This window comes from Scyliorhinus canicula, chromosome 4, assembly GCF_902713615.1.
Source record: "Scyliorhinus canicula chromosome 4, sScyCan1.1, whole genome shotgun sequence".
NCBI lineage: Eukaryota > Metazoa > Chordata > Chondrichthyes > Carcharhiniformes > Scyliorhinidae > Scyliorhinus > Scyliorhinus canicula.
The window spans coordinates 30,092,425-30,107,799 of record NC_052149.1 but is presented as its reverse complement, the minus strand read 5'-3'; the positions used below and the strand labels follow the sequence as shown (position 1 = coordinate 30,107,799).

The 15,375-nt window shown below is 47.8% G+C and overlaps 1 protein-coding gene across 1 annotated transcript in view; it reads right to left on the bottom strand.

The window, feature by feature from the left end:
• Positions 1-882: 882 nt before the first annotated feature.
• Positions 883-15,375, bottom strand: part of cdc20 (cell division cycle 20 homolog) — a 43,392-nt gene continuing 28,899 nt past the window's right edge. Inside the window, exons 7-11 of the mRNA XM_038793961.1 lie at positions 15,139-15,233; positions 14,775-15,006; positions 13,932-14,057; positions 1,881-1,998; positions 883-1,406 (exon numbers count right to left, since the gene is read on the bottom strand). Of these exons, the coding sequence (XP_038649889.1) occupies positions 1,237-1,406; positions 1,881-1,998; positions 13,932-14,057; positions 14,775-15,006; positions 15,139-15,233 (741 nt within the window). The 3' untranslated portion in view covers positions 883-1,236. The remainder of the gene's footprint in view (positions 1,407-1,880; positions 1,999-13,931; positions 14,058-14,774; positions 15,007-15,138; positions 15,234-15,375) is intronic.

Here is a 15,375-nt window from a genome sequence, read left to right as displayed (position 1 = left end):
AAGGCATACAGCATGCTTGCCTTCATCAGACGGGGTATTGAGTACAAGAGTCGGCAGGTCATGTTACAGTTGTATAGGACTTTGGTTAGGCCACATTTGGAATACTACGTGCAGTTCTGGTCGCCACATTACCAGAAGGATGTGGATGCTTTGGAGAGGGTGCAGAGGAGGTTCACCAGGATGTTGCCTGGTATGGAGGGTGCTAGCTATGAAGAAAGGTTGAGTAGATTAGGATTGTTTTCGTTGGAAAGACAGAGGTTGAGGGCGGAACCTGATTGAGGTCTACAAAATTATGAGAGGTATGGACAGGGTGGACAGCAACAAGCTTTTCCCAAGAGTGGGGGTGTCAGTTACAAGGGGTCACGATTCCAAGTTGAGAGAGGGAAAGTTTAAGGGAGATGTGCGTGGAAAGTTTTTTTACGCAGAGGGTGGTGGGTGCCTGGAACACTTTACCAGCGGAGGTGGTAGAGGCGGGCATGATAGCATCATTTAAGATGCATCTAGACAGGTATATGAACGGGCGGGAACAGAGGGAAGTAGACCGTGGAAAATAGGTGACAGGTTTAGATAAAGGATCTGGATCGGCGCAGGCTGGGAGGGCCGAAGGGCCTGTTCCTGTGCTGCAAGTTTCTTTGTATAGGGAAAAAAAAGAGATGTGATGCACCGGCAACATATATCAAGTTAATAGTAATTTGGTGGATGCAAATTTGATTTTGTTAAGTGATGCAAGCTTTGCCCCAACACTAAATTATTGATTTAAATTTCAGCTGACTCATGTGAATGAGTGCAAATAATCTAACTGCTTTGGCTTCACACGAGAATGCAAATCCACTGTGAGATCAAAATAAGCTAGACGGTGATATAAAGTAGACTGCATAGAGCTTGGATAAACCATCAAAGTTTATTGAAAAATGTAAAAAGATTAAAATCTATACAGTTTAAAATATTAAGAGTTTTTTATATACATTAAAACATGTGTACAAGAAATAATACCACCCAGTTTTAATTAGTGTAAAAAAAAATGAAAATTCAATATGCAAATAATTCAGAATCACAGAACGAGTGGCGAGAGGAGGATTGGGATAATGCGATATGAACGAACACTAGTTTCTTTCCAACTGGGTGGTTTTAACACTTGCAAAACATCAGTCATCCTCAGTCTTAAAAACAGGAGTTTTGGTTCTTGAGTGAAATTTCCTTTTCGGCACACACGATAACAGCAATTGTATAAATGTTTTATCGAATGCCATGGTGCAGCACACTGGATTGATTAACTGCCATCTTTTTCTTTTTTGTTGGGTCTACAGCAAAGCACTTCCATATGCGGATAGTTTCATCGGCACCCACAGAACATACTGTAGTTCCATCTGGGCTCAGAGCAAGATCTAGCACCCGGGCCTGATGACCTGCATGAGAAACAGAAAGGTAAATCAGATAACCCGTTGCATCTAAATCTAAACAGCTGGTAAACAAGCAGTTGCAAGAATCACACAAGAACATTTTAAACTTCCTTTTGCGCGTTTGAAAGCATCACAAAGGGCTTATATTTGAAATATTAACCTCATTGTTGATTAGTTTAAAATATTAGATGTTATTTTGAATGTCCAGTCCCTAGAGTGATAATGCACAATTGTTTTGGCTTACTCGGGTCAGTGGGACAAAATTAAAATATGTTTTCAAATTGTGTAAAAAAAGTGTCCATAATTCAAGTCATTGTAACTAGAGTATAGTCAACACCACATTACCACAAAGCTGCTGACAGTTCAGAATTTCTTCAACAGACACACCGGTAAAGGAAAAACAAATGTTACACACAAAAAAAAAGATTTAATTGGACCTAGAACTTGGACAACATTTCAATTGTGTGAGGAACATTTTACCTTTGAGCTCAGCAACTTTGGTCAAGTTTGGGTACTTCCAGATTACTAACTGATTCTGTGAAAATCCATGACCAGACACCATTTCTTTGTATTCTGTTGACCAGACGATGGAACAGACCTATGATGAACATACAATAACAAGAGTCAATGTAAATTGAAACTGTTCAGGAGGAAAAAACACACCATATGAAAACACTGCAAGTGCACAGCTCAACCCACTTAACAGGACAGGCTTAACCCAAATTATCTAGCCAGATTGGATGAAGCTAGCAAGACATTTAAAATCTCTAAAAAGCATCATTCACCATCCTGGTGATATGGATGGCAAAAATCTTACTCTTTCACAGCTCAGTCGAGACTTCAATTTATCAGATATAGTTTCGTCTATCAATTAATCAGTCCCTTTGCAATTTGACTCCCATCCACACAATTGCTGCCTTATTTAGTGTAATTTGCAATTTGGATATGCCATTCAGTTGCTTCAGCCAAAGAATATTTGGTGAAAAATTGAACCCAGTACTGATCCCAGGAGAGCACCTCTTCTTACATCGCATAGGGTAAATTGCTGCTATCTGCACATTCATTTTTGCCAATAACACCACATGGAACTTCTCAAACACCTTCTGCTTTAAGTCCATATAGACAACCCCTTATTGCACACTGCTACAGATCTCCTCAAATTCAACAAGGTTTTTGAAACATGATAGACTTCTCAAGTCCAATAGACCTATTTGCAGATATTTGCACAATGTCTAACAGATTCCATGATGTTGCATAATATTAACCAACAGGTCTTGGTTACCAGATTTGTCTCTCCTTTCATTAAGTACCACAAAACAGACATTTACAATTTTCTAATCAAAGATACAATGCTTGAATCTAGAGCATTTTGGATGATTATAACAAATTAACATAAAAATTCCTCACTTTAATACCTTCAGATAGACACTAAATCCTGGCTATTTGCCAGGTTCCAGCATTACCCTGAATTCCAAATAAATGTATTACATCCACTAAGTTTCATTCCTTGGTGTATTGCTTAGGTTCCCTTGTATTGCTGGTATTTTGTACTGTTCCGCCACCATTAAAACCAATACAAAGCATCGTCCCAACCACTCACATGGTCTTTGCTTAACCCAATATCAGGCAAATGGTGCAACCATTTAGACAGTGTGGAGATGAGGGATCAAAATCATCTGCATTTTATGAAGGTTTCTTGATGACTTCAGTCACTGGATATAGTGAGCAAATTACACACACAACCACTGAGCAGTAAAAACTACATTTGTATGGCGGGGAGGTGAAAAAAATGGTTCTATGTTTTGCTATGTCCTGTTTAAAATTTCAGTCTTTGGGGAGGGGGGAAAAAAAAAAAAAAAAAAAAAAAAATTTCAGTCTTTTAATTCTGTGAGTTAAGTTGCAATGTTCGGGAAGAAAAGGGTTTTGGTGCTTTAATATTTCTTTTTCTCTTTCCTCTCTTCTTGTGTAATCTGATTTACTGCTTTATGTATGATATCACAGAGGGAAGAACTTTATTTAACAAAATATTATTGAGGCATTTTAGGCATATAGCAAAAGTGACATTGTACAGTACAAAAAAAGTCAAGACACAAATTAAACATAGTGCAAACCACGGCTGTGTTCACACACGGACCTGCCTCAATATCCCCCCCCCCCCCCGCCGACACTTACTCCTCTGCGAAGAAGCCAATAAATGGCTGCCACCTTTGGGCGAACCCTAATAGTGAACCGCTCAAGGCGAACTTGACTTTCTCCAGGCCAAGAAAGCTCACTATGTCCGATAGCCATACCTCAGCCCTCGAGGGGCTTCGAGTCCCTCCATGCTAACAATATTCGTCGCTGGGCTACCAGTGAAGCAAAGGCCAGAACGTCGGCCTCTCTCTCTTCCTGGACTCCTGGGTCCTCCGAAACCCCAAAGATTGCCACCTCAGGGCTCATTACCACCCCAGTTTTCAATACCCAGGACATGACATCTGCGAATCCCTGCCAATACCCCCCGAGTTTAGGGCACAGAACATGTGTACATGGTTAGCCAGCCCATCTAGCAGACTTGTTCTCCAGCCCGAAGAATCTGCTCATCCAAGCCCCCGTCATGTGGGCCCGGTGCACGACCTTAAACTGGATCACTCTGAGCCTGGCGCATGTTGCCTGGCTTCTGCCCAGATACCGTCCTCCATCTCTTCCCCCCCAGCTCCTCTTCCACTTAAGCTTCAAGTCCTCGGTCTGCGTATCCTCAGCTCCCATTAGTTCCTTGCAGACGTCTGAGACTCTACCCTCTACTACCTCTCCCCTAGAAACTACCCTGTCCTGCCTCCCCTTCGGTAGGAGATGTGGGAAGGACGGCACCAGTCTGCGTACAAAGTCCTGCAGTCTGCATACAAAATCCCACACCTGTAAGTATCTAAAGTCGTTCCCTCTCGCCAGCTCAAACTTCTCCTCCAGCACCCTAATGCTCGGAAAGCTCCCTTCCAGGAACAGATCCCCATCCTCACAATCCCCACCCTCCTCCACAGTAGATACCCCCCGTCCATGTTCCCCAGGGCAAATCAGTGGTTGCCGCAGATTGGGGTCCACACCGATGCTCTTACCTCCCCTACATGCCTCCTCCACTGGCCCCAGATCCGAAGAGCCGCCACCACTATCGGGCTGATGGAGTACCATGCCGGCGGAAGTGGCAGAGGCGCCGTGACCAGGACTGCTAAGCTAGCGCCCCTGCACGAAGCAGCCTCCATCCGCTCCCAAACCGACCCCGCACCCACCATCCATTTCCTTATCATCACAATGTTGGCCGCCCAGTAATAGTTGCTGAAGTTCGGCAACGCCAGCCCCCCTCTTCTCTGTTCCTTTCAAGCATCACCCTTTTCACCCGCGGGGACTTCCCTGCCCATACAAATCCCAGAATTTTATTCAACCTCTTAAAGGACCGCGGGATAAAGATGGGGAGACACTGAAAAACAAGAACCGCAGGAGAATCGTCATCTTAACAGTCTGCAGCCTCCCCGCCAATGACAGCGGGAGCGCATCCCACCTCTGGACCTCCTCCCTCACTCGTTCCACCAGTCGGGACAGGTTGAGCTTATGCAACCTGCCAGTCCCGTGCCACCTGAATCCCCAAGTATCGGAAACTCTCCCCCACTAGCCTGAACGGCAACCCCTTCAGCCTACTCTCCTGCCCCCTCGCCTGAATTAAGAACATCTCGCTCTTAGGCATGTTCAATTTATATCCTGAGAACCGGCCAAATTCCTTCAGGATTTTCAAACCGTCCATCCCCACCATTGGGTCCGATATATGTAACAGCAGATCGTCTGCGTATAACGAGACTCTATGTTCATTACCCCCCAGACCAGCACTTTCCAGCCCCTAGAAGCTCTCAGTGCAATTGCCAGCAGTTCTATGGCCCGCACAAACAGCAGAGGGGAGAGAGGGCAGCCCCGTCTTGTCCCACGGTGCAGTCTAAAGTAGTCCGATGTTGTCCTGTTCGTCCTTACACTCTCCACTGGGGCCTGATATAATAGCCTAACCCAGTCGATCAAACCCTGCCCCGAACCGTCCTAGTACCTTCCACAGATAATCCCACTCGACCCGGTCAAAAGCCTTTTCAGCATCCATGGCTACCGCTATCTCAACCTCCCTACTCTCCGGGGCCATCATAATCAGGTTGAGCAGCCTTCTTAGGTTGGCTACCAGCTGCCTTCCCTTTACAAACCCGGTTTGGTCCTCCACAATTACATCCGGTACACAGTCCTCAATTCTGGTCACCAAGATCTTGGCCAGTAACTTGGCGTCTACGTTGATCAAAGAGATCGGCTTGTATGACCCACAAGCCTCGGGCCCTTATCCAGTTTCAGAATAAGCGAGATGGTGGCCTGCGACATCGTCGGGGGTAAACTCCCTCTGTCTCTTGCCTCGTTAAAGACCCTGACCAGCACCAGCCCCACTATCCTGGCAAATGTTTTGTAAAACTCCACCAGATACTCGTCCGGCTTTACCCGACTGCATGACCTTCAGGCCCCCCAGCCCGTCCACCACCCCCCTCTTGGGAAGGTCAGTCCGTCCAGGAATCACCTCATTCCTCCTCCTCTCCTCCCCCTCCCCCCCCGGGGTGTTCCGAACTGTACAGCCGCCTATAAAAGTCCCTGAAGACCTTGTTCAGCCCTGCCAGGTCACCCACTAGATTACCCTCCCATCCATTACCCTCCCTATTTCCCTAGCTGCTTCACTCTTCTTTAGTTGCTTCGCAAACATTCTACTGGCCTTCTCCCCATGCTCATAAATCGCGCCTTTTACCTTTCTAAGCTGCTCTACAGCCTTGCCTGTAGTCAGCACCCCAAATTCAGCCTGCAACCTCGGTCGTTTCCTGAGTAACTCTGGCCTCGGGGATTCCGCGCAACTCCTGTCCGTCCGTAGAATTTCCTTAATCAGTCGATCTATGTCTGCCCCGTCTCAGTACGCCCGGATTGAAATCAGCTCCCTTCTCACCACTGCCTTCAGCGCCTCCCAGAGCACCGCTGCCGAGACTTCTCCAGTATCATTCACCTGCAGGTAATTTTGCATGCATTTCCTCAGCCACTCACACACCGCCTCGTCCGCAGGTAATCCAACATCCAGCCTCCAAGGTGGGTGCTGAAAGCTGTCCTTACAAAACTGTAGGTCTATCCAGTGCGGAGCATGGTCCAATATGGCCATTGCCGAGTATTCTGCCCCCACCATTCCAGCCAGCAGGTCCCGACTCACAACAAAGTAGTCAATTCGGGAATACACCTTGTGGACGTGGGAGTAGTACGAGAACTCCCTCGCCGTCGGCCGGCTAAATCTCCACAGATCTGCTCCCCCCGTTTGCTCCATGAACCCTCTCAGTTCTTTTGCCATCGCTGGCAACCTGCCCGTTCTTGAACATGACCGGTCCAGGACTGTATTGAAGTCCCCGCCCATTTAGGGCAGCACGGTAGCACAAGTGGATAGCAGTGGGCTTCACAGCGCCATGGTCCCAGGTTTGATTCCCTCCTGGGCCACTGTGTGCAGAGTTTACACGTTCTCCCCATGTCTGCGTGGGTTTCCTCCGGGTGCTCCGGTTTCCTCCCACAGTCCAAAGACGTGCCATGATAAATTGCCCTTAGTGACCAAAAAGGTTAGATGGGGTTATTGGGTTACGGGGATAGGGTGGAAGTGAGGGCTTAAGTGGGTCGGTACAGACTCGATGGGACGAATGGCCTCCTTCTGCACTGTATGTTCTCTGTTGATGATCAGCTTACGCGAGTCCAAGTCGGGGATCTTCCCTAGCATCCACCTAATAAAATCCACATCGTCCCAATTAGGGACATACACACTGACCAGGACTACTCACCCCTTCGAGCTTACCCCTCACCATAACAAACCTGCCACCCCCATCCAAGACTGTGCCCGCCACCTTAAATTGTATCCTTTTATTAATCAGGATCGCAACCCCCCCCCCTCATCTTAGAATCAAGCCCCGAATGAAAGACCTGACTGACCCAGCCCTTCCTTAACCTAACCTGGTCTGCCACTTTTCAGGTGTCTCTCCTGCAGCATGATTATGTCCGCCTTCAGACCCCGCAGATGCGCAAACACACACGCCCTCTTCACTGGCCCGTTTAACCCTCCAACATTCCTGGTGACCAGCCTGGTTGGAGGGCACTTCGCCCTCCCTCCCCTTTGCCTACCAGCCATCCCCTTTCCCTGGCCAGCCCCCCAGCGATGTGTCGTGCTTCATCTGGCCCACCTCCTGACCTGCTCCACCCACGACCTCCTCACCGTTTCCATGCCCAGTTTCCATCCCCATCAGCAGGACAACTACACGCCCCCTCCCCCCCAGCAACACCATCATATCACCTAAGCCCTGCTCTAATATAACTATATGCACGCCCCCCCCACCTCGGCTTCAGTTGACTAGCCCCAATCAGCTAGCCTGGGGCTCCCAGCCTCGGCGCCAGCGCATCTCCCACCCATTGTTCCCAGTTGCCCTTCCCCGACCCATCCACACCACTTAACCCAGATCAGCCCTACTTAAGCAAACACTCTATACAAGTCATAAACAACCCCTACAATAGCACAATTCAAATTAAAGACAAAAAAAAAAAGAGATAAGTAGTAACAGGCACTCAGTCCTTCCCATACAGACACAGAAAAGATTGCACCAAGTTCCCCTGAAGTCCCTCTCAACCCAACCCTTTTTACTGTTTTCTTTATTATTTTCCCTCCAGCCAAGCTCCAACTAATCAAAGAGCCCAAAAAGGAAACATTCAGGTAAACCACGCAAAGAAACAAAAGCGGACCCAAACATACAGGCAATTTTCAAAACGGGAGAGATACCACCATAACCTAAAATTTCTAACACGAGTCCAAATGCCATCAATTCAGGGCCAGCCTTTGGTTCTTAATGAAGTCCATCGGCTCTTCGTGTTCCTCGAAATAGTGGTGCTGACCCTCATACGTAATCTACAGTCGCGCTGGAAAAAGCAGCCTGAATTTCACCTTGTTTTTATACATTCTCTCATTCACCTGCCTGTAGCCTCCCCTCCTCCTGGCCGCCTCAGCGCTCAAATCTTAGTAAACACGCAGAGTGGTATTGTCCCAAGTGCAGCTTTGTGGGCTCTATGCCAATTGTAGCACCCGTTCCTTGTCCAGGTACCTGTGAAAGCGTACCACCATCGCTCGTGGGGACCCCCTCGTGGCAGCTGCCTCACCTGCACTCTGTGCCCTGTCCACCACAGGCGGGCGTGGGAACACCTCGTTCCCCAGCAACTTCTGAAACATACCCTCCACAAACAGCGACAGCATCCGGCCCCTCTGCCCCCTCCGGGAGGCCCACGATTCTCATGTTCTGCTGACGAGATCTGTTGCCCAGGTCCTCCAGCCTTTCCAGGAGCACTTTTTGCTGGTCTCAACCTCCGAATCTCCACATCCACCACTGCTCCTCCACCGACTTCTCCAACTGCTGGAGCTTCTCAGCCTGATCATCTAGCCTTTTTTCCATCCAGTCAACCGACTTCTGTAGCAGCTCCAAGTTGCACGCTTCAGAGCCAAAAAGCCCTCCTGCATAGTCGGCAGCAGCTGCTCCATTATGGGCAGGGCCGCCAGTGCCTTGCTCTGAACACCAACCATGTTTGTCCCTCTCGCAGCCTCTACCTTGCCCTTATTCGACCACTTCTTCTGCTGTTTACGGTCCCTCCGGCTTCTTAGGTCCATACAATTCTGTATGGGTCCTGTGCCAGAGTACTATTGCTTGCCAGTTCCGCAGGTCCAAAAGTCCAACCGAGACGGGAGCCACCAAATGTGCGACCTACTCCCTCATAGCCGCCACCGGAAGTGTCAGAGGGAAAGACTTTTAAGATGCGATGGGCTGATTTAGCTTCTGCAAGAATGATGGTTGATTCTTGCATGCTTCAAGCTTCTTCCTTCGTGTTGGATTCTGTTTGATGGTGATAGGACTGATAAGAATCGGTTAAAGGGGGGGGGGGTTTGCCTCTGTCCTGCATGTTGGGGAAGGGTATGTTTGCTTTTTGGGATTGTTGTTACTGTGTTAAGTGCTTGTTTTATTGTTGGATGTTACAGAATCTGGCAGTCGGCAGGCTTTCTGACGCCCGGGGGGGGGGGGGGGGGGGGAAAGAGAGAAAAGAGGAGAGAGAGAGAGAGAAGGAAAGAGAGAGATGCTGAGCTAGCTGGATAGCTGGTTCATGGGAGCAAGGTGGAGGGAGAGCAGAGGAAAGACGAAGTTGGGGGGGTGGGGTACTGCTGGCTGGTAAGGGACAGTTAGGAGAATAGAGGAGATGGAGATCAGATGGTAGTTGACACAGAGGGGCGGATCAACAGGAACACAGGCTAGGAGCTGGCCTAGGAAAGGTCATGGTTGACCGACAGGGGAGGCGGGGGGGGTGCAAAAGCACCCCCTACCAGACTGGTTACACAGAATGTTAGTGGACAGAATAGGCCAATTAAGAGAGCATGTGTTCGCACACCTGAGACAGTTAAAAACGGACGTGGCTATGTTACAGGAGACACACTTGAAGCTGGGAGACCAAATTATATTAAAGGAGGGATGGGTTGGGCAAGTGTTTTATTCAGGACTTGACTTTAAAACAAGGGGGTGGCCATCCTGATTAATAAAAGGGTGACATTCGAGGTGGGGAGGACAGAGTTAGACCCGGGAGGCAGATTTATTATGGTTAGTGGGAAGCTAGAGGGAATGGCAGTGGTGCTGGTGAATATATATGCCCCAAACTGGGATGATGTCACGTTTATCAGGAAGGTGCTGGGGAAGATCCCAGACCTCGACTCGCACTGGTTGATCGTGGGGGGTGACTTTAATACGGTCCTGAACCCAAGGCTGGACCGGTCAAGTGCTAGGTTGGGGAAGCCATCAGCAATGGCAAAGGAACTGCGGGGGTTCATGGAGCGCATGGGTGTGGTGGATCCATGGTGATTTCAGAGACCAAGGAGCAGGGAATATTCATTCTACTCCCATGTACATAAGGTGTACTCCAAGATAGATTTCTTCGTGCCAGATAAAACACTGCTAACAGGGGCTGAGGACACAGTAATTGTGGTCTCAGATCATGCACCACACTGGATAAAATGTCCCAGCACTCACAGTGGAGACTAGATACAGGGCTGTTAGTGGATGAGGAGATCTGTGAGCGAGTGAGAGAGGCTATTCAGGGATACATAAAGATCAATGACACGGGAGAGACTACAGCTGTGGTGGTCTGGGAGGCACTGAAAGCAGTCATTAGAGGGGAATGTATTTCGATTAGAGCCCACAGAGATAAAACTGAGCGGTCGGAACTGGACAGGTTGGTAGGAGAAATCTTCACAGGTGGACAGGGGATACTCTGAGTCTCCAAATGAGGAGCTCCTGAAGGAGCGTCAGAGACTTCAAATGGAGTTTGGGCTCCTTTCCACAGGAAAGGCGGAGGGTCAGCTGAGGAGGGTAAGAGGGGCAATACATGAACATGGGGAGAAAGCTAGCAGGATGCTGGCACATCAGCTGAGGAAACGAGGCAGCAAGAGAAATAGGGACAATAAAGGATTTGAGGGGGAAGACAGTGACGGACCCGGGGGGCGGTGAATGAAGTGTTCCGGGAATTTTATAGCCAGCTATACAAGTCGGAACCCCTGGATGGGGAGGGCGGCATGAATCAATTCCTGGGGAGACTAGAGTTCCTGAGGTAAATGCGGAGCTGGTGGAGGCCCTGGGGGGACCCAATTGGGCTTGGGGAGGTGATAGATGGGCTGGGGGTGATGCAATCGGGTAAAGCCCCGGGACCTGATCGGTTCCCAGTGGAATTTTATAAGGAGGTCTCTGGGTTACTGGGGCCACTCCTGGTTAAGGCTTTCAACGAGTCCAAGGAGCTGGGAGTAACTGAAGCGCAACAAGGATCCGGAGAGCTGTGGATCGTACAGACCAATTTTCCTCTCGAATGCAGATGCCAAATTATTGGCAAAGATCCTGGCCACTCATATAGAGAATTGTGTCTCGGAGATAATTGGGGAGGATCAGACAGGATTTGTAAAGGGCAGGCATCCGACATCCAACATTAGGCAGCTTCTTAATGTAATTATGATGCCAGCGGAGGGGCACGAGGATGAGGTGGTAGTTGCCATGGACGCAGAGAATGGAGTGGAAGTAGCTATGGGATATTTTAGGCAGGTTCGGGTTTGGGCAGGGATTTGTGGAGTGGGTTCAGCTACTGTACCAGGCCCTGGTGGCAAATGCAAGAACTAACCGACTTCGGTCAGAATACTTAGTCTTTGCCATGGGACAAGGCAGGAATGCCCACTCTCCCAATTACTGTTTGCCAAGGCCATAGAACCCCTAGCAATGGCTCAGAGCAGCGAATACCTGGAGGGGAAATAGTGAGGGGGGGGTGGAGCACAGGGTCTCTCTCTCTATGTGGTCGATTTGCTGCTTTATATCACGGACCGGGGGGGGGGGGGGGGGGGGGACGACCGAAATCATGGAGGTACTAGGAGAATTTGGGCGATTTTCAGGCTATAAAATTAAACTTAAACATGGGAAAAAGAGAGACGTTCGTGATTCAGGCATGAGGGCAGGAAAGGAGGCTGAAGAAGCTACCTTTTAAAGTGGTTGGGAAGAGTTTTAGGTATCTGGGGATTCAAGTGGCCAAGGATTGGGGGCAACTTCACAAGTTAAATTTGGGCAAAGCAGTGGATCAAATGAGAAGGGATTTTTGTAGGTGGGACATGCTCCCACTGACGCTGGCGGGGACGGTTCAGACGGTGAAGATGACTGTCCTTCCGAGACTGCATTTCTTTTTTTCAGTGTCTTCTGATTTTTGTCCCAAAGGCTTTTTCAGAAGTGCTAATGTGGCGATATAGAGGTTTATATGGGCGGGTAAAACCCTGAGAGTAAAGAGGACACTCCTGGAACGGGCCCGCGGGGAAGGGGGATTGGCTCTCCCAAGCTTTATTAACTATTACTGGACTGCCAACATATCGATGGTCAGGAAGTCGGGGAGGGGTCGGCCTGGGAGCGGATGGAGGCAGCATCCTGCAAAGGTACGAGTCTGGAGGCTTTACCAACGGCGCCCCTGCCGCTCTCACCGGCTTGGTACTCCACAAGTCCTGTGGTGGTGGCAAACCTGAGGGTGTGGGGGCAATGTAGGCAGCATATGAGACTCAAGGCAGTGTCAGTGTGGTCACCAATCTGTGACAATCACCGGTTTGTCCTGGGGCAGCGGGGCACTGGATGGGGGCTTTAAGGTATGGCAGCGGGCAGGGATTGAGGGGTTTGGGAATCTATTCAACCAGGAGGGCTTCCCGACCTTGGGAGTCATTAGAGGAGGAGTTTGACTTGCCGGGAGGGAACGGGTTTAGGTATCTTCAAGAGTGGGACTTTGTACGGAGACAGGTCCCAAGCTTTCCTTGCCTCCCCCTGAGGGGATTACAGGATAAAGTGCTTCAAAAACAGGAGTTGGAGATGGGAAGGTTTCGGACATATACAGGGAATTGTTAGAGTGGGAAGGGGCCCCATCAGAGAGGTGAAGAGGAAGTGGGAAGGGGAGTTGGGAGGGGAGCTGGAAACTGAACTGTGGGAAAAAGCCTCAAAAAGGGTAAATGCATCCTCGTCCTGTGCTAGACTCAGCTTGATTCAGTTCAAGGTAGTCCACAGGGCCCACATAACGGTAGCCCGGATGAGTAGGCTCTTCGAGGAGGTGGAGGACAGATGTGGGCAGTGCGGAGGTAGCCCAGCCAACCATGTTCATATGTTTTGGGCATGTCCGAAACTGAGGGAATTCTGGCAGAGATTTGCAGATGCTATGTCAAGTCCTGGAAGATATGGTAACTCAGAGCCCAGAACTAGCAATATTTGGGGTGTCGGAAGATCCGGGGGCGGGGTAAAGGGAGAATCAAGTTTGCTTTAAGAGGATCAATACAGGGATTTGCCCGAAGTTGGCAGCCGTTCATCGATTTCTTTAACAAAAACTGAACGTCAGCAGTAAAGGGGGAAAAGCGAAAGGGGGGGGGGGGGGGGGAGGAGGAAAATAGGAGGCATGGTAATGTTAAATAAGGACAAGGAATTTAGTATACGGGTAATTGGGGATAGGGCAGGAGAAGTGGTATACGTGATTTATTGTGTGTTGTTATTTTAGGGAGCATTCTGTGCGTCAACCCACGCGGTTGTTTTATAAATGTCAATGTTAAATTGTGAAAATTACAAATGCTTCAATGAAATATTTAAAAAGAAATTTACATTTGTAACTGACAAGTCTACCAATTCTTAATCATCCATTATAATCTCACTTGTATCTGTCTTTTTCCTTACCACACTTTGCTTTGCAAATTTTTCTATTCTTTTACACATCCTGATCCTCTTGCTGTTCAGTTGACTCAATGTAACTTTTAGTAATCACCCTATTAAATGGAACATCATCCAAACATGTTCAAACCAGCATTAAAAAGTCAACCTAGTTTACCAGATTTGGGTGCAATAGTAAAAACATCTACACTGGTTTTCCTATCTCACTATCTTGGTGGGTGGTAGAACTAACCTGAGACCGAGTATCCACAGAATTCAAACAAGATCCAGTATTGGCATTCCAAAGACGAATGAACCGATCGCTGGTGCCACCACCACTTGCAAGGATACTTGCTTGCCAAGGGCACCAAGCAACTGCCTAGAAAAACCACAATGAAGTAGTTAAAGGTCAGCTTTGAGCCTATGACATATTGAAATGACGAAGCTCACCTCCAGCAAAAACCTAATTTGCAAGGAGATATCTGGATTATAGGAGAGAAAAGGAGTTCAAGGGTTAACTGTAAATTAACTACATATTACGTGCACTCAGAAGTTGGAATAACTAGTATCTGCAGGTGAGGAGGAGACATCACCCACAAATGAAGTGTGTGAACATAATGGGCCTGATGGTCTGCTTTTTTTGTAAAATGAAAGGACATGCAAAAGAAAAATTAGTGACACTAAAGATGACAGTCAATAATTAACAGCAGTTTATAATTAAAATTACTTTTACGGCTTAGTGTTAAAGCAGGTTTTGCATCAAACATACAAAAAAAATCTAAATTAGTCAACATCTAAAAACCGTTATACTGTGATGTACATATTGTGTGTGTGTGTGTGTGTGTGGGGGGGGGGGGGGGGAAGAGGAGAGAATAACCAGAAGAAACTGACAGAATTCAGGCTAATGTACTCTATTAGCTGCAGTAATCTATCAAAAATGCCTCACGTATTCAGATTTAGTTGCCATTGAGATATTGACTATCTGGGTAGTCCCATTGCTACCATCTTTTCTCAATCTGTTGAAAAATTGAATTCTATAGATCAAACTTCAACCCTAGTTAAGCTCTAATCCATTTGACAATGAAAAACTATTTACCTTAACAGCACCCTGGTGCTGTGTGAACGTGTGTAATGGTGAGCACTCTGCATCATTCCCAAGGACACTAGGCCAGATATTCAGAATGTTGTCATTCCCACCACTAGCAAGATGCCTCCCATCAGGTGACCACTTCAAGCCACAGACCTCCTGAGTATGTCCAGTCAGAGTAGCTACATGATGTTGTGCCACACGAACATCGTGATGATGGATTTGACCGGTTCTGGAGCCACTGAATGCCGAGGAACAAATAATTCAGAAACAGTTTGCACATCAACATTCAGAACTTCAAAATGCTTATTCTATAATGCATAAGAAATAACTTGAGATGCTTTGCTGCATATATTACAATATTTTGTTTTACCTGGATAGAATATAACTGCTCCAGCTGAGTGCTCCTACTCGTACAGTGTGACTCACCATATTCCTTAGGCGTTTTTGGCGCTCAACATCCCAAACCTTAAATCAAAGATGTTTACAGTAAATCTATACTGCAGAAACTTTGCACACCTCAGGCTCAAACACAAGACAAGAACAGCTGCGAACTAGAAAATATTTATTCTACACAAGCCGTAGCTTTGTACGAGACAGTTCCTAAAGC